Source organism: Sphaeramia orbicularis, chromosome 19 (genome assembly GCF_902148855.1).
Source record: "Sphaeramia orbicularis chromosome 19, fSphaOr1.1, whole genome shotgun sequence".
Lineage (NCBI taxonomy): Eukaryota > Metazoa > Chordata > Actinopteri > Kurtiformes > Apogonidae > Sphaeramia > Sphaeramia orbicularis.
The window spans coordinates 3,227,507-3,254,370 of NC_043975.1; the positions used below are offsets into that span (position 1 = coordinate 3,227,507).

The following is a 26,864-nucleotide window of genomic DNA, read 5'->3' on the forward strand; positions in this document are numbered from 1 at the left end:
TTCTCTGGGGTTATTTCCATCTGTACAGTAACAGTTATTTTATTTTCATACAATAAGACCCATGTCTAAATCAGAACTTTCACTTCTCCATTTTGTGTGTTTGATTAACTTTTACATATTAGATCTTCTAGAATCAAAAAGTAAAACACAAAAGCTTCAGTATTCTGCTGTCGGCTACAGAGCAACATATAGTTTACACATTTTCAGTGTTTTATTGTTGTATATTACAGCAAAAAAAAAAAAAACAACTTATTTGGATTTAGTGTTTTTGCGCATAAGAAATTCAGCTGGTTTTGGAACATTCTGGGAACCCCTGAAGCTGAATTAGCTCCGTTTCACATGATCAGGTGATTTGTTGTTACTTGTTAGTGCATGTAATTCCTTTTTTCTTGACATTGGAATGGAAGTGGGTTTCAGTCGATGTTGGTATTGACATCAAGATTCAAACCAGTTCCATCAACATTTTCTACTTAGTTTGATGTTTAGTTACACATTTATTTAATTACTTTGACTTAAATGTTACCAAATGTTTCTCCTTTCTTTTTTTTACTGGAACTGGATCTGTGTATTGTGATTTTGCATCCTGAATTTTTTTTTTTTTTTTTTTTAAGAGGACCTCGGGAAGACTAGCCTGGCATTTGTACATGGGCTAATGGGGATCCTCAATAAGAATAAACAAGGTTAAAGAAAGTATAAACCATAAACCGTTATCTAGTTTCTAATGAAGTGACAGATGAATAATGCATTTTTAAGACAAATGGTGATGGTATTGATTTATTAATCGACTATCGGCTTTTTCCTGCTCCAAACTCTGCTAAATCTTACCTAACTTTGATATGTAGAATTAAAAAACATCTGACAAAAGTGACAGTTGGCTTAAGTTTATGTACATTTACATAATAACTTTAGAAATATTACACTGGAATGAATGTGAAAAGTGGACGTACTCTAATGTGCAGACAGTGTTTTCAAACATTCCTTCCGAGTTTGTCTTAAAAACTGAAACCGACTCACACTTATGACTTAATTTTTCTTTCTTTTTTTAATTTTCGTGTTTATGCTAGGGGCATTTTCCTTGTAGACCAGTGTTATCCACCACTAATGTCTGCATTTCAACCCAAAAATGTTCCAAAGTCAAGTTTCCTATGGGCATCAGATGTTTCACAGATGACACTTCACTCTATAACAGTGAAGTTATGGAATATTTTTACCAGTTAATATTTATATAAGCTCATTGTGCTCTAAACACAAATGCGCAAAGTGTTTCTTTTTTTTCATAAATATTTTGTTGCATCTCTTTATGTTGTACTTTGTAGACGGTTCATGTATTTATTTGCTAAATGCTGTCGGTTGGGTTTCAGTGGCAGTTTTAATTGATCAGTTGTTTGGTTGATAAACACTTGTGACTTCATTTTTTGCCTTTGCTGATGCTAATTTGTGAAAGCTTCATATTTACGCTTGGAGTGATTTCCTTGTATACCAGTGTTATCCACCACTAACGTCTGCATTTCAACCCAAAAATGTTCCAAAGCCACGTTTTCCATGAGCACCAGATGTTTTACACATGACACTTTACAGAATATTTTACCAATTAAAATGTATATAAGCTAATTGCTGTACTCTAAACACTAATGCACAATGTTTTTGTTTTTTTTCATGAATATTTTGTCGTATCTCTTTATGTTATACTTTGTAGACAGTTCATGTATTTATTTGCCAAAAGCTGTTTGTTCAGTTTCACTGACAATTAGTTTCAATTGACCAATTGTTTGGTCGATAAAATGTCAGAAAATGGAGAGAATGTTTTTCAAATACCATGTTAACATCCTCAAATGTCTCATATTTACTCTTACTTCAAGTTTATTGTCAAATATGAGAAAAGAAGCCAGAAAATAATCCAAAAAGCTGGAATTTGAGACTTCTTCTCAAACAGACCATCATAATATCTGTTGATTAATGTAATAATCAATTAATCGTTGCAGTTCTAACATATTTATTACTTGTTCGTTTTAAGAAGCTTTGGTTTTTGATTCTAGAAGTTCGTATCTATGTATATTGCTTCAGTTTGGCTTAAATTACAAACCCATGAGTACAGATTATAAAACCCAGCTTTATATATTTATTTTTTTTGTTGAAACCAGCAGATCTAAAAATCATAACTGGTGGTAAAGTTGGTGAATATGACCAATCTGTTGTTATACCGACTACTGGAATATGACATTATTTCACTGGACTCAAACCTGATGCCTGGAAACCAACAAAAACAGAAATTGATCACCGTTTTCTTACATCATGACAAAATTGTTACATTGAACGTGACTTAAGAGAGGAGTTGACTGAATTTGGAGACTGCATAGGATGTACAGTGGGCTGAGCTGTGTTTCTCAAGTACTAACAGAGCGACAGTAAGCATCGCTATTTGATTTTCTTCTTTTCTGTAAAAAGTGTTGTTAGAAAACCATCCGTTCACTCTGACAACGTGAAAAATCTCAGCTTTCATTCTGACAGACGTATGCTACAGGTTGACGAAATCCTGGAGAGAAAACTGTAAACTAATCCTGACAGTGAAAGAAGTGACAAAACAAATCCCATTTAATTAAAACATCATACAAAAGAAGGAAATTATTTGGACCGGAACATGATTCCATCACAAAACAATTGAATTCGTCTACCAGCTCTAAGTTAGACTATACAAAAAGAACCTCCTGTCCTCTTGTGCAGGATAATAAAAGATAAAAAAGTCCCTTAAGATAGGCCTGTTTTTATATTTTTGAGCAAAAATGACAAACCAGATTTATATGAAATTACCTGAGTAATTTAATCCACCTCTGCATAAAACCTCTGTTGATTTTGTCCATCATTTCGTAGTTCGTGCTCTTACCACAACTCCTAATTACAGTGTACCATTTTCACAGTTCAATTTGACCTGTCCATGCATGATGTTAAAAATCATGCCTGCAGTACATAATTTACTAGGATACGCACCTATGAAAAGATAAACTATGATTTACTTAAGAATATTATTTACAGGAAACAAAAATCCAACAATCTTATAGTGGAAGGTCCTTTAAAAATATACAACATTAACCATTTGTTGCACCTCAAATGGACAGAATATCGACCCATTCGAAGGTGATGGAAAATGTTCAGATCAGTTTATTCCAGTCTCTAGTTGCCTCCATGAGATGCCGCTGACCGTGGCCGATCCAGTCTTCTTGGCTGTTAAAAAGCCGACCGCAAAACCAGCAGTCAAACATCACAGACTCCTGCCTCGAGCCCGCTAGAGTTTTCACTACCTCGTACTTCTTTCTGCTCTTTTTCCTCAGTTTTAGTTTGAGAAGGAATCGCTCTCGGACAGAACTCTGAACCGGCCGAGGTCTGGGGTCGTCGCTCTCAGATACCGCTCCTTTGGTCGGGGAGTTCGTCCCCAAAGCACCGAGCTCAGAGAGCGCTTGGACTGTTTTTTCGGACAGAGATACTTTACTGACTGCACCTCTGTACCGGTTTACTGCCTTCATGATATTAGCCACTTCCGGAATGTCAGCATCTGGATGATTGAGCACCACTACCGGCTGGTATCGACGAGGGCATTTAATCTGTTGCAGAGAACTGAACGGGGAGAGTCTCAGTGTCCTTTCAACATCTTTGGCTACAGGCTTCCACAACACAACCGACTCTTTTTCGGTCAGAACTCGATTTGAGAGTCTTCTAGCTTTGTGCACAGGCGGTGGAAGCTCGTCGAATAGTTGTTTCCTTCGCCTTTTCCTTTGGCTTGGAGGCCGAATTGGCCTTGGGGCTAAGATGGGTTTCTCTGCTTCACATGACTGTACCTTTACATTCATGGGAGACCGTGAAGACTCCGTGACATCTTTCTGTGCAATTTTAATAAATTTCTTTATGCTGCTGGAAATGTTTGCATTTGTTTTGTTTGGAGATACCAGAAAACACTGGGTCTGAGGTCTGGTGGCCAGAAACAAAGGCTGGTTGCTAGCAACAGGGGCACCACTTGAAAGAAGGCCACCAGTAGGAGTGACTATTTTAAATATGACTTTGTTCCCTGTAGTTTCATTGGACTGACTAGACTGAGCCACAGTTTTTGCTTCTTGGTTATTTAAGAGTATGCCTGATTTGGGCGGGGAAATATACCGGAGTAAGAACGCTTGGCGACCGCTCTGCAGAGGATTTGGTTTCTCTGTGGAGCCAACGGGCATTGCTAGAACTGGCCTGGAGTTCAAAGGGAGTTGTGTACTTGCAAGCCTAAGTCCAGGAGCACTGGGAGCCTGAACAAATGGGACTGACCTCTGGACTAAGTAGCAAGTTGGTTGAGCTTTTGCAGTTTTGTCAGTAGGGGTACTATTTGGTGTGCTTGAAAGGAGTACAGGACCCTTAAACCCTGTGCTGTTGATAAGGTAGCGATTTGAGGAAGTGCTAACGCCTTGTGGAACAGCAGACAGAATTGTTGCACCCTTTTCAGGAATGCCTGCCTTTGGTGCTGAAACACCAACCCTCCTGTTCTGCGTAAGCACTACACCAGTTGGATTACTGGATCTTTCCTGCGCTGGCTTCATGTAGGAGACATTGATCTGAGGATTTACAGAATTCGTTATCAGTTTGAAACCTGGGGAGGCCTTGACCTGCACTGGCATGGCAAACCGATTCTCAGCAGTTCTCAGAAGGACCGGCTGCTTTCCCTCTGGCAACTGAAGGATTCGTACGGTTGTTTTAGTTTGTTTTGACGAATCACTGCTTGCACTTGAAGTTGCTAGTTTTTCTTTAGTGAGTTGTTGGCTAATGATCGTTTCTGAATGTTCTTCCACAAAACTGCCCAATGAAGCTGAACTACCCTTATTCTCTGCTGGTGTTTTGGATATAGGAATGCTCTCCTCTTCAATTTTGATAATATTAAAGTCTTGCAGCACTGACTCTGGGTTTTCATCCTCAGTGGGTGGATCATCAACGTTAGCTATGCATTCATCTACTTCAACGTCTCCATCATGGCCACATCGACTCACATTGGGAGATGTTTCTTCTCCGTTACAGCTATAGGAATATGGTTCTGGAGATTCTGCTAAAGTCAAACTAAACTGCGATGACTCATAAATACTTTCTTTATCTGCTGAGAGGTCGGACATATTGTCGAAAGCCTGGCTAGTGTTTGGTGAGGTGCTGAGTATTTCCTTGGAATAATTGTGAAACGTAAACACTTCTTGATTTGGTGAGTTTTGTGTACAGTTCTCCGAGGATGACTCCGATAGAGAAACTGGATTTGTCAATAGTGTTTTTAAGTTGTGGTTGTTTTTATGCCTGGACTCCCTTTCGGTCTTTTCTGGAGTAGTGTTACAAGAAGACTTCCCTCTATGTTTGTTCATTAAACTACTGTTTGCTACCGTTTCTGACAATGACATTCCATCTGCTGCCCCACAATTTTCAATATCAGTTTCAGAAACCGTCTCTTGTGCAGCTTTTGATTGTAAAGCTAAATCAGTGGCCTTGCATGTAGAAGGAACTGAGTTATCGGACGTTTTTCTTGACTGAATTTGGTGACATGTATTGATGTCTTGGTCAAACTCATTTGTCATGGGATATACTGTATCTGCACAAGCTGAAGACCTATTTAATAAAGGACTAGTTGGCTCCCTAACGTCACCTTCATGAGGTGACAAATCAAAGCTGCAAACAGCAGTTTCCTCCTCTTCAACTTTTACTTTTACAGCCAAAATTTCATCTTGATCTGTCGGTATGCAAGACCCACCTCTTGGTGAAACTGCAAAGCAATGTAATGAACCCCTACCATTAGAACATTCTCCATTGTCAATAGTGTCTTTACTTTTCTCTGATGATGAAGAACCAACATCTTCAACCAAAGAATGATTCTGAGGAGATGAGTCTTGCTTTGTTGCTGGTATTACTTTGAGGACTAAGTGTTTCTTGCCATCAACCATCTTGAAACCCATTACTTTGGTTGTACAGTTAGGGGGAAGGGAGATTTTGTTCTTGACCATCAGAACTTTCAGACCATTAGGAGTGGTGTGAGCGGCGGCTTCAGAGTTTGCAGAACTGTCACATTCTTGCAACATCTCAAGTGTGGACTGTTCTATGCTATGAGCACCTTTGTTGGAGTTTTTATTGTCCTTTTTTGCTCCAGTTCCATCAAGTAACTGGTGGATCTCCTCTGATGGCACATCTGATTTGAACAACCTGCCGTTTTGGTTTGGTAAACCCCCAGAAAGACTGTTCAGTTTTGATATCCTCTGAGGTTCCTGGGACTCTCCTGGGCTCTTCTTAAGCAGAAGTTTTAAGCTTGCTGATGAATGAACTGGAGTCCCGCTGTCCTCTACTGCCTTAAACGCGTTCTTTCTTTCAGATTTTTCTTTATGAACAGCTGCCACGTGTTTTTTCAGATACTCGCTTCTTGCTGAACCATAGCCACAATCCTGACAAGTGTAGGGGAACAAACCAGAGTGGGCTTTCATATGCTTCTGGTGATCCTCTTCATTCAAGCTAATATGTTTGCATTTCGAACACTTCCACGGACTCTCGTTGTGGTGATGGATGTGCTGGACGAAGGTTCCAGCGTCAACAGTCGTAAACTCGCACCAGTCGCAGTCAAACTGTCCGTTTACACTGTGACATAGGATGTAGTGTCGCGTAAGAAGAAGCAGCGAGTACTGAGCGTCATCATTGCAAAGCTCGCAGGTAACCAGAGTATTCCTGTGCTCGATCCGATGGCGCTGAAGAACCGGGAACTCGTTTGTGACGAAACCGCACAAATCACAAGGGTACGTTGGAAGAGTTCCTTTGTGAGCTGCTCGGAAGTGTTTGAGGAGGTCATTGGGGCTATACGTGGAATCATCTTTACACACCGAACACCCAAAGCTCAGGATCTTTCCAGAGAAAACAGCCCCCTGTTGAATTTTACAGTGGGCTTTGTTTAGAGTTTGTTTTTCCTTCTTGGTGGAATTTGCGTGGTCCACTAGCAACGGCCCATCGTTCACCTCTCTGAAATGTCTATACACGAAGTCTTTTACCTTTTCTCTTTCATCATCTATCACTGATTTGTTGCAATTTTTGGCAGAATCTTGAGGTATTGTCAGGTCTTCTTCCATAGTTGTAGGTCTGGAGAAATCTGGAAGAGAACAGACCAGACATTTTAATTAATGGAGCCAGAAACATCACTAACATTACATCCACCAATTATGAGCAACTACACACAATAGAGGTAATATAAAAATATTTTTAATTAGAAAAGCAATCAGAGAGTGCAGACCTCTGCCAAGGCAGATAAGCACCCCCCCACCCCCCAATCACCACCGAAATGTAATCATTTGTTCCTTGTGCCAGTATCAACATTTCCTGAAATTTTCATCCAAATCCGTCCATAAGTTTTTGAGTTATCTTGCACATGGACAGACCAACAAACAAACAGACAAACCAGCAAACACACCACCCAACACCGGCAAAAACATAACCTCCTTGGCAGAGGTAATTACACTTACTGGGGTCAAATGCATACATTAGAATGAGTTAGATGGTTTTTTTTTTTTGGTTTTTTTTTTACAGTAACTCCAGAATTATGAAGGAAAGTAAGGTCATAATAAATCTGTGAAAACTCAAAATATAAGTGGGGAAATGAAAAAAATCTACTGATACTTGCATTATTTTATTACATCATGATTTGAAGTTATCAGCTGCTTGGAGCAAAAAGACTGTGTAGACTTAGTATGGAAATTTACAAACATTTTGACCAGCTTCAGACATGATTTTAACATGAGAACCATAAGAAAATTAAGTAATTTAGTATATATAAGTATATATATATGGAATTAATTCAAACTAGGAAAGCACTCTGAGAGTGCAGACCTTCACCGAGGGAGATCTGTGCCCCCCCAGTCACCACCAAAATTTAATCATTTGTTCCTTGTGCCAGTATCGAAATTTCATGAAAATCCGTCCATAACTTTTTGAGTTATCTTGCTAACAAACCAACAAACAAACAAACCCTGGCAAAAACATAACCTCCTTGGTGGAAGTAATGAAAATAATGTAGTATTTTTATGAGATTAAAGTCATAATATTTCGAGAATAAAGCCATAATTTATAGAGGTAATAATGAAAAATACATGAATCAAAAATATCAAGATACTTCCTCTGGAGACATTTCTTTCCCAAAAGAAATTCAGAAAACAAACTGTTTGCTTCTTGCATTATATTAACTGTGACTGTGATAATGACTGAGAAGATATGGAATATTTCTGAATAATATTTTGTTTTTGGTTCATGCAGTCAGAAAATAGCCCATAATCCAGGTCTATTCATTCATACTTCTAAAAAATTCTCTTCAGTGTTTTTTTTTTTGTAACCTGACAAGTCTCTTTTTCTTGCAGGTAAAATTTCATGATGACAATTTCCATTTCATAACTTTTCTAAGTTTCTATGTTCCTACGGACCTGTGTTTATCAATAGACCAGTTGTTCATCTGTTTTTCCCTTGTTTCGGTTTCACAAAATGTCAAGAGGTCAGAATTCATTAATAACATCAGGCTTCACGTGTTGAATTTCTGATGTGGGAAAATAATGGCTCAAAATACATAAACTGCTCTCATTTATATATTTTCTATAGTTAGATTTGATGTTCAGCTCCAAATTTTTCATTCATCCATTTGTCTTCAGGTGTTTTTTCACCTAAAAGTTCAAGTTGATTTTGCTCAAAGCTTATTTCTCTGTGGACTAAAACATCCTCCAATCATCATTTACATATATTGAGTCTCTCTTGAAACTCTAATACAATTTTAACTTCGTTATCAGATTCCCTTCTTTGTTCCCGTATTCTTTCCTGAATACCCTCCCCCACTGCATGCTAACTTTCCCAACCCCCCCTACTATGTGTGTAAATTTTCTTGCAAGGTAACAAAAGGTGACCGATTGTTAAAACCTAGGGCTCATCGCCCAATCCAAAGGTCCTTTGAGGAGACTGGAGGTGTCACTTGCAAATGCAATTCACCCTATAAAAGGTGGATCTTGTGAGAAGCTCTTTGTCTTTTTCTTCACAATCGCCGCTCATGTGCAGAACTGACCTTTCTTTGCAAAGAAATAAAATCTTGTTGGCCGGCAGAAGTCTCCATTTCATTATTCACCAGCAGCAGAGCAAAATTTCCTTAACAAAACTGACTGGTTTATGGGCAGGCATGACTGTTTCACTGTTGCATGAACATATAAAACACTCCGAATCTCATGTAGCTAGAGAACTCCAAATCCACTACTCATCTCTAATCATCCTTTAAAACCCCAGTATCGCCCATATGGTCACTAATTCTAGCTCATGGAAAGAGTTCAAATGGAAAATTGTCACAAGATTTGTCAGGACACCAGAGTTTATTTCAAAAATGAACCTCGTGAACTCCAAAACCTGTTGGTGAAATTGTGGGGCTCACTTAGGGAACCAGACCCACATATTCTGAACGTGTCCTAAGATCAGACCTTTCTGGGATGATATAGTTGTCGCTGTGAACACAGTTTTCAACCGAACATTTTCTAAAGAATCAAAGTTTGCTATCTTAGGTGTAATCCCAGAAAGTTTAGCGCACAGGTGTCAAACATGCAGCCCGGCCAAAGGTTCCAATCCGGCCCCTGGGATGAATTTGCAAAGTACAAGTTAGGGCATCAAACTCAAAAATAATATAATAACCTATAAATAATGAGAACACCATTTTTTTCTCTTTGATTGAGTGCAAAAAACATTAACTTATGAAAATGTTTACATTAACAAATGATCCTTTAACAATAAAATGTGAATAACCTGAATAAATATCAACCTGAAATGTCTAAAGAAAATTCAGGGTAATTTTAACAATATTTTGCGCCTTTGTAGATCTGATCTGTAATGCACATGTATATAAATATAAATGATAATTCGAGGCAGAATATTGATAAGATTGTACTTACATTTCTTTAACTTTTTTTTTTTGTCCAGGTTATTCACATCCTTTCTGTTTGGATAGTTTGTAAACGTAAATACTGGCATAACTGAATGTCATTTTTATGCACGACAACAATTTGGAATTGTCATTAATTATTAGCTATCATGCTATTATTTTACTAGTCTGGCCCACTTCAGATTAAATTGGGCTGAATGTGGCCCCCGGAAGAAAATGAGTTTGACACCCCTGGTTTAGAGGGAAATAACTAAAAATACCTTTTGTGAATTTTACTAACGGCAGCCATTAAATGCATCACTATCAAGTGGTTGAAACCTGAACCTCCCACATACAGGGTGTATAAAAAAAAAAACAAAAAAAAAAAAAACACATTTTGAAAAATTACCCCCAGTTCCGCACTTGATAATTTTTGGAATTTTCTTTTCTGGACGTCAGTAGGTAGGGATTGGTGGATATTTGTCCAAGTTTACAGACCCAGGTTTTCATGTACGAGTGAGCAGGGGCAAATTGCGCAATCCAAGTTAAAATTGGCTTGCGCAAGTAAAGTGAAGTAGCGGTGGGGTTAACCCTAACCCTAACTTGGCCTGTCCTCAGTGACATTTTCAGGCCTAAACAAGTTGAATTAACTTTGAAAGGCAGGAACAGCTGCCATGGGTAAAGAAATGAAACTGACATGGTGGCCAAAGTGTTAATACTGTAACCTGGCAATTTGGTGGAAAACAAGATGGACGGCCATTGCCCCCTCCCATGACCTTTGATTGGATTTAAATCCCACCGCTACTTCGCACAAACCAGTTGTAACTTGGATTGCGCAATTTACCCCTGCTCACTCATACATGAAAACCTGGGTCTGTAAATTTGGACAAATATCCACCAATCCCCTACCTACTGATGTCCAGAAAAGAACATTCCAAAAATTATCAAATTCAGAACTGGGGGTAATTTTTCCAAATGTGTATTTTTTTTTTTTTATACACCCTGTATAACATTAGGATTGAGAAACTGAGGGAAATCTATCAGATGAAGCAAATTACTTATGTACTTAGAATTCAGGGAGCGATATTTGCAAAGAGATGGAGTCCCATGATTAACCTTTTAATGCAATAAGCGTTCAGAAGTGGTCATCTACATGTATGTTTTTTGTTTTTTTGTCTCTTTATAGCAGTGGTTTCCAACCTTTTTAAACTCGTGACTCCATTTTAACATCACAAATTTCTGGTGACCCCAGACATTCAAAACAGAGACTTTTTTTTTTGCTAAAATTAATTTGTTTTTGATCATGTAATAGTTTGCTATACAATGTTGCAAATAAACATTAATTTTAGACGACATTTAAACTATATAATATACGTAATTATGGACAGAGGCAGTAAATCCAGGTGTAGATTACTGCACAAAGTGAGAATTTTATTTTCTTTGGTCAGGATATGTACAGTCAGTCCAGCTGTGATTTACAAGGCCGACAATAAATACTGAAAAATTCAAACTATGAATTATGAAAGAGCTGCAGCATCTGAAACCGACCACAATGAACATTTGACAGATAAACAGAAGCACAGTGCTGCAGTTTCAACTTCAGTTTGTCATGTCTTTTATGTATTGTGATTGTCTTTCTCAAATCACCATATATTTTTTTATAATTTTTAAAAAAAATTATTTTTATTGATTACTAGATATTTCAGGTGACCAGATTTGAATTCCAGGCGACCCCAAGGTTGAAAAACACTGCTTTATAGTGTCATTAATGTTTCATTTGTGACTAACTGGAATCAATATCTACTGCAGACGTCCATATTTTTTCATATATGCCATATGGGGATGTCTGACTACATATGCTTAAGTATGTAAAATGCCTTGTATATTTGTATGAGCAAAACTAAATACATATTAAGTTTAAAAAAAACAAAAAAACCGTATCTGTCGACCTCTAATTTTGTTGTTTTATTTCAGAAGCTCGTGTTCCAACCACAAGGCCGAGCACTGGTGTAAAAATGCGGACAGGAATGTCATGTACAAGGTTTTAAAATCTGAACAAGGCGACATTAATGAGTGCGGATACTGGGGTATGTGCTACCTTTCAGAACCTGTATTTTTAGACAGACAGTTCATCTCCAGTTTCTAGGATACCATCAGCTTCTACATGAGTGTATTCATCAGTCTGTGGAGTTTGACAAAGCCAGTGTATGAAAGCTGTTATGAAGTTACTGATTATGTTGAAGGCACAGAAAAGTAGTGCAGTGGTCATGTGACTTCACAGCAGTCAGTTCATAACCCAGTTCAGTCCAGAAACCAGAGGCACTATAATGTTCTCATATAGAGACGTTAATCTACAGGACTCACATATGGAACCAACTCTGATACTACATTAACATCATAAAAAGGAAATAAAAATATGAATAAGATGAATAAGATGCATAGGAAGGGGGAGGAGCTAAAAAAGAAGACGGATGAAGAGGAGGAAGGGGAAGAAAATGAAGAAGATGAAGATGACAAAGTCAGAGACAAAGATGTTGAAGACAACAAAGGAAGAGATGAAAATGAGGAAGGCAACAAAGACAATGATGAAGACGATGGAGAAAGATGAAGATGAAGAAGAGAAAAGCAAAGACAAAGATGATGAAGATAAAGACAAAGAAAAAGAAGATGAAGAGAATAAAGGGAGGATGAAAATGAGGAAGGCAACAAAGACAATAACGTGGAAGACAATGGAGAAAGATGAAGAGGATGAAGAGAAAGAAGAGAAAAACAAAGAAAGAAACAGAAGGTGAAGAGGATGAAGACAAAGGAAGAGATAAAAATGAGGAAGGCAACAAAGACAATGATGAAGACGATGGAGAAAGACGAAGAGAAAGAAGAGAAAAACAAAGACAAAGATGATGAAGACAAAGGAAAAGATGAAAATGGAGAAGGCAACAAAGACAATGACAAAGAACATAATAGAGAAAGATGAAGAGGGTGAAGATGAAGAAAAGAAAATGATGAAGACGACAAAGACGAAGGTAAAGAAGACAAAGGAAAAAAAAATAAAAGAAAAAAAAAGAAGACAAAGAAAAAGATGAAGACAGTGACGAAGATGACAATGGAGAAAGACAAAGAAGATGAAGAAGAGGAGTAAGAAAACAAAGATGAAGATAAAGACAAAAAAGAAAATGAAGAAAACAAAGAATGATGAAGACGAAGAGTAAGAAGACAGACGACGAAGTCATCAGAGATGAAAATGGAGAGAGCAAAAAAGAATGATGAAGACGATGGAGAAAGACAAAGATGAAAAAGAAGAAAAGAAAGATACAGAAGATGATAAAGACGACAAAGGTAAAGAAGACCAAGAAAAAGGTGAAGACAAAGACAATGAAGATGAAAAAACGAAGACAAAGAAGACAAAGAACACAAAGAACGGAGATGAGGAAGATGACAGACAAAGACAACGAAGGTAAAGAAAGAAAAGGAAAAAGATGAAGACGAAGATGAAAAACTAAGACAGATACTGAAATAGACAAAGAAAACAGACGATGAAGACGATGAAGAAGAAAACAAAGTTATAGAAGATGAAGATGACGAAGACGACAAAGGTAATGAAGACAAAGAAAAAGAGACAATGAGGAAGAAGATGAAAAAACGAAGGCAAAGAAGAGGAGGATGACAAAGACGACAAAGGTAAAGACAAAGAAAAGGAAAAAAATGATGAAGATGTGGACGAAGAAAATGAAAAAAACAAAGATACTGAAATAGACAAAGAAAACGAACAAAGACAAAGAAGACAAAGGAGAAGAAAAAAATGAGGATAAAGAGGATGAAAATGACAAAGAAAAAGAAGATGAAGGAAACGAAAGACAAAACAAAGAATAAAAATACTTTCATGTTGAAAACTCAGTTCAGGTCCAATTATTTTTTTAATCTAATGTTGGTTTTTGGTCCAAAGACATAAAGGAGCATCAGGTCTTCACCGATGGGAGAAGGTTGGATATTTAAGAGAACAGTCACAATAAGATTAAATAAACTAAAACTAGGTGAATAAAGTCATATTAATCTGCTAAAAAAGGTCATTTTACCAAATAAAATCAGGTGTTTTTAAAGCAACGTCACAAGAATGACACCACAATGACAAAAACACTCAGAACTTTTCTCCTATATGCCTTTTTTTTTTTTTTTTTTTTTTTAAACCTGCCACCACTATATGACACTTATCATGTACAGTCCAATAATAGTATTTTAACCGTAAATTAAACTGTAAACTGCTGAAATGGTTTGTTGGATTTTCTTGCAGAGAATGAAAAGGCGGCGTCATGGAAACCAGCGTCATCTGTTTTACACTGATGTGATGATGCTGTAATTTTGACCAAACACTAATATGAATTTACTGGTTTGGAAATGAAGCTGTATTTGGTGCTTTTTTGTCTAAAATGTAGGCGTTTCCATAAAATAATCAGTAAATCTGTGATCACACTTATTCCTGATTCTGCTCACTTGAACCATAATGATTTAACTTTTTTAACGTACCCTAACCCAATAACTGTAATAACCTGCAATAATCTGTTTACACTTCAGTCATTTCTCCTTTATTTATTTCTCCTTTATTTATTTACTTCATTTATTTACTTTATTTATTTATTTATTTATTATTATTATTTGCACTTTTTTTCTCTATATTTAAAAGTTCTTATGTGATTTGTTAACATTTATTATGAAATACTTCTCTGTATTTTGCATTTTTCAGTGAAAATCTGCAGTTTTCCTACATTTAATTCACTGATCACGTAGATGTTCATAAAAGCACAGATTCAACTTGAAGGTTATTATATAAAGAACAAAGAAAACTAAAGAAAAAGTGACTTTTTCAGTCAAATCTATCATCAAGTCAATGTAACACTTCATTGATTTATTTTAATAAATTTTGTGCTCATTTTTTCCGCATTATTTATTATTTTGTAGTTGTTGTTTTTTTTTGGTTTTTGTTCATTTTATTTATTAATATATCTTAAAAAAAAAAACAAAAAAAAAAAACATCCATCTACTGTCACTGATCCAACTCTATGAGTTTTACTGGTGAATCAAATCACTTTTTTTTTTTTTAATTTTGTTGCTTCTTTTATCCTTTTTTAAATTTATTTTAATAAATTTTGTCCTCATTTTTTTCCCACATTATTTATTATTTTACAGTTCTTTTTTTTTTATTTTATTGATTAATATATGTAAAAAACAAGTGTGTCCATCCACTGTCATTGATCCAATTCCACAGGTTTTACTGGTCAATCAATGTTGTAGAAGATGACGGTGTTTCCATGGTAACTACAGAGCCTCTGAACATCCAAATGGGTCATATCTGAAGACCACGAAAAAAAAAAAATTTATTTTATTTTTTTTTATTTGTTTCTTCAAATCTATTCAGTTTGTGGCTTATTTTGTTCATGTTACTTTCTATTTTGTCGATTTTATTTTTCATTCTTGATTTTTTTTTCCCATTTTGTTGCTTATTTTATCCTTTTTTAAATTTATTTTAGTAAATTTTGTGCTTACTTTTTCCACATTATTTATTATTTTGCAAGTTTTTTATTTATTATTAATTTTATTTATTAATATATGTAAAAAAACAAGTGTGTCCATCCATTGTCACTGATCCAACTCCATGGGTTTTACTGGTGAATCAACATTGTAGAAGATGATGCTGTTTCCATGGTAACTACGGAGCTTCTGAACGTCCAAATGGGTCATATCTGATGACCATGAAAAGATGAAGAACTGTATTTTACACCAATTATTTACATGGATTGATAGGATTAATGGATCAACAGGTATTAAACAGTTTAGATCAGTAGATGGTTCTGGTCATTGGTGGATGTTTGGGTCTTTAAGGGTTAAAGGTGTGTGTGCTCTGTTTTCTGTTTTGTATATATTTCTTCTATTTAAATGTGTGTTTCTTCAAATGCTCATTTCATTTCACTATCAGCCCTGTGGATAATAATTTCGTTCATCATCCAATGTTGAATGACAATAAAGAAACTTGAATCTTGAATCAAAATAAGTTGCATTTGCATCTGTAAAAATTAAACTGTCTTTTCTAAACCTTTTGACCTGATTTGACAACTGAGATTTGAGATTTAAATAACACTTCCTGGTTTGTCATGACTGTAGAACCCTGATATTATGATAAATATTCACATTAACCAACATGAACCTGACACACCGCTCATATTTTCCGCCTCATCTCCGAGTTCTCACAGTAAACTGAAGCATTCCACTGCTGTCAAACCACAACACAGATATTCTGCAGCGGCATCCAGTCAAAACACAAACACACCGACCCAGCGGAAAACCGACCAATCACAATCCACCGAGCCCCTCCTCTCCCTCACATGCAAATCACATCTTACTCTCTCATGCAAAGTTGTCGACATGAGGCACACAAAGCCGGCGTTTCCTCCTCCTCCTCCTCCTCGTTCATGCTACAGTGGAATCTGCCTCTGGCGAACAGTGACATTACTTTAACGGTGACCTCTGACCTCTCTACTCTTGTGACTCATGTCACCGCCTGATATGATTCAAACATGTCAGAATGTATGTATACGACGGGAAACGACAGGACGGATAATATTTAAAGTATAGGAGACGGGATGATACGTCTGGTTTGTACAAATAGAAAAGATATACACATAATAATAATAATAATAATAATAATAATAATAATAATAATAATATAGGGTTTGTACACATTTTTCAAGGTGAAATTCAAGCACTTCAGGGTAATTCTCACCTTATTGCTGGGGTAAAATACATAAATACATATATTCATGATTATTTTTTCACTTTTTATCACAGTAATCACTTTTCCATTGACCCTCAAATTGCGCAAATATAACTTGTGCATAAAAATTTACATAATGGAAAAACATCAATTTCGCTAAAAGTCTCATTTTTCGATAAAAGGTTTTTGTGCTGGCAAGAGGTGGTTTTTCAGGCGTAGTGCAAATGGTATATCACGTGAAACTACAACGGAAAGACCTTTTTTCACAACTAGTCAGGTGAATTAAAAAAAATAGATGACGTACGTTACAACAAGCGAAGAAGAAGAAGAAGCATATCGCGGTATGTGTGGACACATCAGGAAACCCAATCACTTTTTAATTTAATACGAGATAGAGGGGTAATATATAATAATAATGAATATATCTGTAAATCAACACCATATTTACGTTTGTTGCCATGTTTATGGAATGACTTCTCGTGTCACTTTGCAATAATAAACAAACAAATCATTGCATTTGTGATTTAATGGAAAAACTGACATTATGCACTTCTGTTTTTTCAACATTTAGTAAATATCGGTAAAGTTTTGTGCAGATGTCCAATGGAAAAACGACTAATGATGTACATTGTATTATGCTGCAAGCATCTAAAATTATGTTTCATAGGTGCAAAAAGTTTAGAAATTAAAGGAGAATGCAAAGTTTTAGCCAAAGGTCAAATTCAAGCACTTTGCCAGTATTTTTTAGGGTCATTCTCACCTTATTGCTGGAGTAAAATCCATATCCACAGGAATACATACACTCATGATTATTTTTCCACTTTTTAATCACAAAGATGTACATTGTTTTATGTAATAAACATCTAAAATCATGTTTCATAAGCGCAAAAAGTTTAGAAATTAAAGGACGACACAAAGTTTGATCCAAAAAAAAAAGGGAAGCCACTTGACGTTCTTCAGACACACTCGCACCGAGAAAAAGATTCAGATAAAAATGTACCTGGAGTCGACCTGAGAACACCTGGAATTTACTTTTTTGACATAAAGTTTTATTTTTGTAAAATGATCACCTCTGTGTAAGTAGCTTTGGCTATAATTGAAAGCACTTAAATTGAAATTCAAGCACTTTACAGAGTTTGACAACAACATTGTAATTCAAGCATTTTCAAGGATTTCAAGCACCCGTATGATCCTTGTAATAATAATAATAATAATAATAATAATAATAATAATAATAATAATAATAATAATAAGTACACATTTTTCAAGGCCAAATTCTAGCTCTTGAAAACACTTAAACGGAAATTCAAGCACTTTACAGAGCTTGAAAACACAACATTGTAATTCAAGCATTTTTAAGGATTTCAAGCACCCGTATGATCCCTGTAATAATAATAATAATAATAATAATAATAATAATAATAATATGTTTTCATGTTGTTGATTACTGATACAAAACCAGTTGGATTTAGCGCTTTAGTGATACCGTCAGGACAAACCCATCATAATAAGACATGGCTTCATTTCTGGTTTGGTCCATTGTAATTTTTATTCATCACAATTATTTGTTGTTATTATTACATTGTTACTGTAAATACATTAACCCTTTAACAACATAGGCCTTTTGGAGTGACTTCCTAGTGAAGTTTTTCCTCCACATTTAGCCCTTAGGGGTCTGAGCCTATTTTGGCCATTTTTCAGTACTTTTGATTTTACCTTTATATACTATAAAAAGAAATGTTTACTATACCCATGTTTGGTATCTTTTTTTTTATTAGCATAACTTCATCTATCTCATCTGCCTATTATTTTTTCATTTTAACCTACTATATCAACACAAAAGGTCAAAAAACACACAAAAAATATTAAATCCGATTTGAAAAATGTATATAATTTATTGCATAAATACCACAAAGATGCTTAACAAACCTTTTTAAAGACTTTAAAAGTGACTATTGGTTCCAAATATTAGGTATATAAAATTAATTGTAATAAATTAAAACTATACTCAAATATTTGACATAAAAGCAGATCTTTTACATATGCTTCTTACCTGTAGAAAAGGAAAAAACTCATCAATGCATGTTTTCTCTGAAGACTCGGACTGAGGAACTTGAAGAGGCCACCTCAAGACCTGGAAGAAAAAGACAAAACAAAACACACTTTTAATGTGTAATTTTGTGTGAGCACCTCTTGAACAAAAGGTAAAAATAAACTCTTTATTCATTACAGAGCTTTGAATTAACCTCCAATCAAGAATCAAAAACTTTTATTAATCCCAGGGGAAATTATTATTGTGTTACAGCTGCAAGTATCATAAAAGGTAGCAGGAAAAACATACATATTTAAACTTTAAGGAAATATTTCATGTTTTTATGTCAGATCATCATGAACAGGACATCTGACAGCTGTAGACATGATGTGTCCCAACATTTATGTCCATATAGTTTATAAACATCAATATTTCCTTAAACTTTACTGGGAGATTTTTCTTGATGAAAGCAGATGGTTAGTCGTGGTAAAAAATTATTATTTAAAGTCAGAGTAAGAAAAATATTTTAGAAATTTAGAGGTTGAACATTTAAAATCAGAGTTGTGGATAAAAAACTATCAAAAAACTAAGATTATAAAGTGAAGATAACAATTTAAACCAAATTAACAAAGGCCTGGAAAAGCATCTCCAGGAGGGAACTCCACGTTTGGTGGCACACAATCCTCATACTTATAATAATTGTAGTTTGTCCAATTACTTTTGAGCCTCAAGGAGACAACAAAAACAAATGACAGACACCACAGTTAACCTGTAAAGACCCAAACATCCACCAGCAACCAGAACCATCTACTGATCAAAACTGTTTAAGACCTGTTGATCCATTAATCCTATCAATACATGCCAATAATTGATGTAAAATACAGTTATTCATCTTTTCATGGTCATCACATATGACCCATTTGGATGTTCAGAGGCTCCGTAGTTACCATGGAAACACAGTCATCTTCTACAACAATGATTCACCAGTAAAACCCATGGAGTCGGATCAATGACAGTGGATGGACTCACTAGGTTTGTATCTTGAGTTATTGATATATTTGACTGAAAAAGTAACTTTTTCTGGAGTTTTCTGTTGTATCATAAAATACCCCTCAAGTTTAACCTGAGCTTTAATGAATATCTATATGATCAGTACATTAAATATTGGAAAATACCTGATTTTCACTGGAAAAATGAAAAATACAGAGGATTGTTTCATAAAAAATGGTGACAAATCACTTAAGAAATATTAAATATAGAGAAAACAAATCATTTGGGAACTAACAAAAGTACCTCTGGGTCTTTATAGGTTAAAATGACGATAATTCCTGCAGAATGAATGCAATATTTTAGTTAAACTCCCTGAATTAAAGCTGAAAGTCCACATGTTAATCACATGTGGACTGGTTCATTTCAGCTCCACTGTAGTGAACAGAGGAAAAACTATAAAATATGTGTGGGTCCAAATTAGAGGCAGACCAATATATCGGCCGGCTGATATATTGACTTTTTTCCAGTACTGGCCTTATTTTTTTTTCTTTTTTTGAAAGCCGATATCTGATCAGAAGTAAAAATGTTATAAGATATTTGAGACACCTGTGTGGGCAGCACTAGAAGTTCAATAAATGTTAAAAAAAAAAAAGTACTATGTGTATTAATCATTTCATTTATATCACTGCATAAAAATCTTAATTATTTGAGTGTTTCAATGGAATTTTTGGTCAATGTGCTTTTAAAAAATAAATGAATGAATAAATAAATAAATAAAAAATTGGCCTTAAACATTGGCCTCAAAAATGCCTGCAAATTTATAAAAATCTGCATCGACCTTAGAAAAACAAATATCAGTCAATCTCTAGTCCAAATATTAATGGACTTGACTGTGTACAGACTGAAACCTGGTGTAAATGCAGTTAATATCATCTTATCTGAATAAAACAGACACAAACATTATGTGCAAAGGTAGATCTGACAAAATACTGAATGCTTTAGTTTGTAGAAGCTGTTTCATCCTGACACTTTTGTTTTTAATGCTGCATATATTTCTCATATATCTTGTCATGGTGTGTTCAAAGTACAAAACACATAAAAATATGAATTTCTTCATGTATAATGAAGGTTTCATTACTACAGGGTTGGTTCAGCCTCAAGATACTGATACAAAACATGACGCTTTTTGCTAAAAACACCAACAAACATACAGAATTTTTGCAAAAATGGAACATTAAATAACACAGAAATTAAAACAAAAACATACATTTGAACATTAAAGTCTATTCAATGGAAGATACTCTTTGAATTATTATAAAGTTAAAATAACCCGTGGTCAGAGGTGAGTGCACACTTCAGCTGAAATAATTAATCCATTCCACTTAAATTAATGGAGAAACAGTTTGGTAAAGAGTTAATTTGAAGTTTTAAGAAAGTCTAAATTCACAGATTTCTTTTAATGCAGCTTATATCTTATAACTTTTATTCTGATTGTATCTTTTAGTCTTTTATACTTGTGCTCTGACAGACCTCTGCATAATAATCCCATGTCCCTGAATGTGTACAAATGTAAAAAAAAAAACAACCTTGTTATTACTTATTGTAATGATTCAGCCTGTTAAAATGTGAATATTTTCTGTTTTCTTTCCTTCTACATGACATTAAACTGAAATTCTCTAACCTGGTAAGGAAAGAAACATTTGAGGAAACACTTTTCACCACCTTCTGACAAAACAAATCAATAAGAAAACTAACGGACTAAAAGACACTGAAAATAATAAGTTAGTCTCAGCCCCAGGCCTGTAACAGTTCTTACATAATCACAGTGTTGCAATAATTGACATAATAGTCTCTTCACTTTTATATTAAAACAGTGGTGAAATAACTATAAATAACATTTTGGCATTATTTATTCATTATTTTAGTGTCATTCATCTTCTGCAATGGCTTTAATTTTTTATTTCTGTGGAATTTTTTTTATATCATGAAAGGGTTTACGAATTTGTGTCAATATTTTTACACATTTCAACATTTTCTACTAATAAACATGTCTTTTTCTTCCTCTAAACTGTCCATAATTCAAATATTATTAGATTTAAAGTACAGTTGGTGCAGAACATAAAGTAGGCTAATGTTTCAACTGCAATTAACTGATGGACTTCTAACGGCTGGAACTGTTAATTTACTGCAGAATAAAACATTAGAGCTATGTTATAGCATAATGGCACATGCATACTTCAGCATCAGAATACTTCATTAATCCCAGAGGAAAATTATTGGCTGTTAAAGTCGCTCCATTCAAGTCTAATAAAAAGTAGCAGAAAAGAAATGATCAATACAGCAAAAAAAGAAAAACAAATAAATAAACATGCATTCACCAAATATATTAAAATACTCTAGTAAGACACTAAATGAGAACAGCAATTTGTACAATATATACTAGACAATATATTATCACTATATAATACACCTGCACTGCAAAACTCTAAATCTTATCAATTGTGTTTTTGTCATTTCTAGTCGAAATATCTCATCACACTTAAAACAAGACAGAATCACCTACAGAGTAACTTTTCAGTGAGATATAAGAACTGATTTTTAGACGATAGATCTGGAAAATCTGATTTCAAGAAAATCTTACCAAGAGAATTTTCACGTTTCTTTGGTAGATTTTTTTTGCTTTAATTAAACAAAAAAAAATCTTGTATTAAGCAAAAAAAAAAAAAATGTGCCAATGAAACAAGTGAAAATGATCTTGCTAAGATTTTCCAGACCTATTGTCTAAAAATATGTTCTTATATTTCACTGAAAAGTTCCTCTTTAGGTGATTCTGTCTTACTTTAAGTGTGAGGAGATATTTGAACTAGAAATGAAAAAAAAAAAAAAACACTTGGTAAGATTTAGAGTTTTGCAGTGAGGTCTTTGTCTTCTTCTAAACTGTGCATAATTATTACATTTAAAGTACAGTTAGTGCAGAATATAAAATATTTCAACTGTAATTAACTGATGCACTTCTAACAGCTGGAAATGTAGATATACTGCAGAATAAAACATTAGAACTATGTAGGGTCAGATCCAGATCCAGCAGTGACCTGTTCAATAGTGTCTGTGTTTAAACTAAAGAACTGGTCTCCAGGTTTAATCCATGTATGAACAGGTCTATGTACTCTCACATCACACATGTTACACAGATAGATTTGACTGAAAAAGTCACTTTTTCTGCAGTTTTCTCTGCTTATGACAGAATAATCTTCAACTTTAATCTGAACTTTCATGTACATCTACAGGATCTGTGAGTTAATTCCAGAAGAATACTTGATTTATACTGATAAAATACAAAATACAGAGGATAACATTATAAATAAAGGGTGATAAATAACATAAGAAAGGTTAGATAGAAAATTTCATTTGGGAACGGACATAAAAGAAGCGCTGGGTCTTTATGGCTTAACATCCTTGACTGTTAATATCTTCAATGTGCAATGCGGACATTTTGTTTCTGTTTTTATATTTTAACTTGTTTAATTTATCTATTTTTATTTGATTTTACTTTTTTTTAATGCTTTTATTCATTTTTATTGTGCTTGTCTTGTCTTCTGTACAGCACTTTGGTCCACTGTGGTTGTTTTGCATTACATTACATTTAGGCATTTGGCAGACGCTTTTTTACAAAGCGACTTACAGGGGAAAAACTAAAATTAAAATAAATAAATACAAAATAAAATAAAATTCAAGAATAGATTAAAGACATAAAGCAGCTGTACAATTACAAACAGTGTCGTACAGAAGATTAAAAAGCAAAACTACAGACTAAAAATACAAGAATAGATTAAGAAGACATAAAAACAGCTGTACAATTAAAACAGTGAAATAAAAATACCAAGTAAAACAACAGAATAACCATAATAATACATTTAAAATGGAACGTTTGAAAGTGCTAGGACAGGACAGTTTAAAAGTGTTTTATAAATAAAGTTGGATTGGATTAGATCTTCAGTGTAATTTTTGTATTTCACTAATTCATCCCGCAGGCTGGATTGGACCCTTTGTTGGGCTGGTTTTGGCATGTTTGAGACCCCTGATCTAGTCTGATAAAATACATACATTACCGTTCTATGAGCAGGAGGTAAACTCTTCCAAACATGTCACCCTGCACTAATAACAGACTTGCATGAAGAACAGGGTTTTTCCATGTCTGATATTGAAGCAAACAGACCCTGCAGGGACATGCAACAGGGTCGTTTTTGCCTTTAAATGTGCAACTGCAGTCTTAACCACATCGACGGCTCATTACACATTTATAGAACTAATAGGAGTTCTGCTATTATGAGCCTGCAGCTTCATATGTCTGTCAGCTGTCAACACAGTGGGTCACACAGGGAGCCATGTTGGAGGAAAAATGGCTGCCATGCTTTTATGACTTTATCAGCTTCAGCTACTTCACTTCATTGTCAACTGGGATGGTTCATACTGGAGTAGGTGGTGGTGGGGGGTGTAGTTGGGATTTGCAGCATCAGATCAAGTTAAAGTGTGCAGGGGGATGAGGATGCAAAGGTGGAGTTGGGCTGAATAAATGTAAAGTGTAAGGATGTGGACACCTGGGCAGCACACAGGTAGGAGCTGTGGGCCCAGATGGGACACACACAAATGAAGCTGAGAGATGAGAGGAAAAGTTGCACCGGGTCCAAACTGCAACTCCTGCATCACTAAAACAGCTCTAGATCTTTATGTTTTACGTTCAGTTAATGATAGATTTGACTGAAAAAGTCACTTTTTCTGCAGTTTTCTCTGCTTTTGAAAGAATAATCTTCAACTTTAAACTGAACTTTTAAGAACATCTACAGGATCTGTGAGTTAATTCCAGAAAAATACTTGAGTTATACAGATAAAACACAAAATACAGAGGATAACATTATAAATAAAGGGTGATAAATCACATAAGAAAGGTTAGATAGAGAGAAAATTTCATTTGGGAACTGACATAAACGAAGGGCTGGGTCTTTATGGTTAACATCCTTGATTGTTAATATCTTCAATGTGCAATGTGGATATTTTGTTTTGGTTTTTATATTTTAGCTTGTTTTATTTATCTATTTTTATTTTATTTTATTATTTTTAATGCTTTTATTCATTTTTATTGTGCTTTTAGTCTTCTGTACAGCACTTTGGTCCACTGTGGTTTTTTTTAAAGTGCTTTATAAATAAAGTTGGATTGGATAATGTGTAGTGTAATTTTTGTATTTCACAGACCGGATTGGACCCTTTGGCAGGCCAGTTTTGGTATGTTTGAGACCCCTGGTGTAGTCTGATGAAACACATACATGAGCAGGAGGTAAACTCTTCCAAACATGTCACCCTGCACTAATAACAGACTTTGCATGAAGAACAGGGTTTTTCCATGTCTGATATTGAAGCAAACAGACCCTGCAGGGACATGCAACAGGGTCGTTTTTGCCTTTAAATGTGCAACTGCAGTCTTAACCACATCGACAGCTCATTACACATTTATAGAACTAATAGGAGTTCTGCTATTATGAGCCTGCAGCTTCATATGTTTGTCAGCTGTCAACACAGTGGGTCACACAGGGAGCCATGTTGGAGGAAAAATGGCTGCCATGCTTTTATGACTTTATCAGCTTCAGCTACTTCACTTCATTGTCAACTAGGATGGTTCATACTGGAGTAGGTGGTGGAGGAGGGGAGGTGGGGGGGTAGTAGTTGGGATTTGCAGCATCAGGTTAAGTTAAAGTGTGCAGGGGGTGAGGATGCAAAGGTGGAGTTGGGCTGAATAAATGTAAAGTGTAAGGATGTGGACACCTGGGCAGCACACAGGTAGGAGCTGTGGGCCCAGATGGGACACACACAAATGAAGCTGAGAGATGAGAGGAAAAGTTGCACCGGGTCCAAACTGCAACTCCTGCAAGTCCGAGCCGGGACGTGGATCTCCCCCCAACCCGAACCCCAGAACCACGAGCCCGGGTGCGGACACCGCGACACGACGCCTTAATTGAATTTGTTGTTACTTTTTCCCCCAGAGTGTGGGCTCCATGGCGTTTAGTTAAGTTTAGGAAACGCGACTGACGCTGCATCAGTGTGGAACTGACCCGTTTTGAGAGGAAAACAAAAAGCTGAGCATGTTATTGAAGGCGTCGTGGGGTTTTTAAAAACACTTCCATCACGTTAATGCCGTAAACTGTTGTGGACTTTTAATAAGCAGTTATTTCACACCAAAATAAAGCCCCCCCACACCCACGCGAAGATATTCAAAGTTCCGGTAAATGACTAATTTCTTACCGTGAACTCGATGGAAGTTCAGGCGGCGTCCCGTTAACGTCCGACATGATAAAAAGCAGGTAAAGCCGTCCACAGCGCCCAGCTCCAACATTTGCCTTCCTCTGCTCCTCTCGGTGGAACCACAGCGACGGCGGCCATGACAGTCCATCCGGGTACTTGGCTGCTCTTGACACTCATGTCGAAGCGGATGAATATGTATAGTCTCTCAAACACCAAACTAGTGCCGAGTTGAGCATTATTTCCAACAAAACGGCTCTAAAATACAACTTTTAACTCAACTACGGCTGGTTTATGATACCCGGGGCACGTTTATGGGGAGCGCGTGGGTGTTAACGCAGCAGCGCTACGTCATTGTTGAGCACGAAGAAGAAGCAGAAGCACAGTAGTAGTAGAAGAAGAAGAAGAGGTGCCATGGCGGATATACGCCATTTCCTATTGACTGCGATACATGTTTGACTAGTTGATATTCCTTTGTTTGTATCGGCTGTTTTTACATACATACCCCCCATTTTAGAGGCTTAACAGTTAGAAAGCAATGTGTGAGAGTGTGTCTGCGTCTGCCCTGTCTTTTAATCACACAATCCACAACCTACTCCCACACCCTGTAACACACACACACACACACACACACACACACACACACACACACACACACACACACACACACACACACACACACACTCAGACCTACAGTAATGGAGGATGAGGCTCAGCAGACACTGTTAGCTTATCAACATTACATCAGATCCACTGGCTTTGTTTCACACCAGCTCAGGTTTTACAGCACATCATCGATACTAAAGGTGTTGTGTGTGTTTAACACATTTATACACACTGACACTATGTTTATTTAGGCTTTAAAGACATTTCACCTA

The 26,864-nt window shown here is 35.7% G+C and overlaps 1 protein-coding gene across 1 annotated transcript; it reads right to left on the reverse strand.

The window, feature by feature from the left end:
- Positions 1-568: 568 nt before the first annotated feature.
- LOC115439272 (zinc finger protein 518A-like) lies at positions 569-26,530 on the reverse strand. The gene is made up of 3 exons (XM_030163091.1): positions 25,990-26,530; positions 18,727-18,807; positions 569-7,126 (listed from the first exon to the last, which is right to left on the reverse strand). Exon 3 carries the CDS (start codon positions 7,104-7,106, stop codon positions 3,147-3,149), a length of 3,960 nt encoding a protein of 1,319 aa, XP_030018951.1. The 5' UTR covers positions 7,107-7,126; positions 18,727-18,807; positions 25,990-26,530; the 3' UTR covers positions 569-3,146.
- Positions 26,531-26,864: the final 334 nt, after the last annotated feature.

Bases quoted from the DNA above. Each gene is read 5' to 3' on its own strand.
- LOC115439272 (XM_030163091.1), bottom strand. From the start codon at position 7,106: ATGGAAGAAGACCTGACAATACCTCAAGATTCTGCCAAAAATTGCAAC.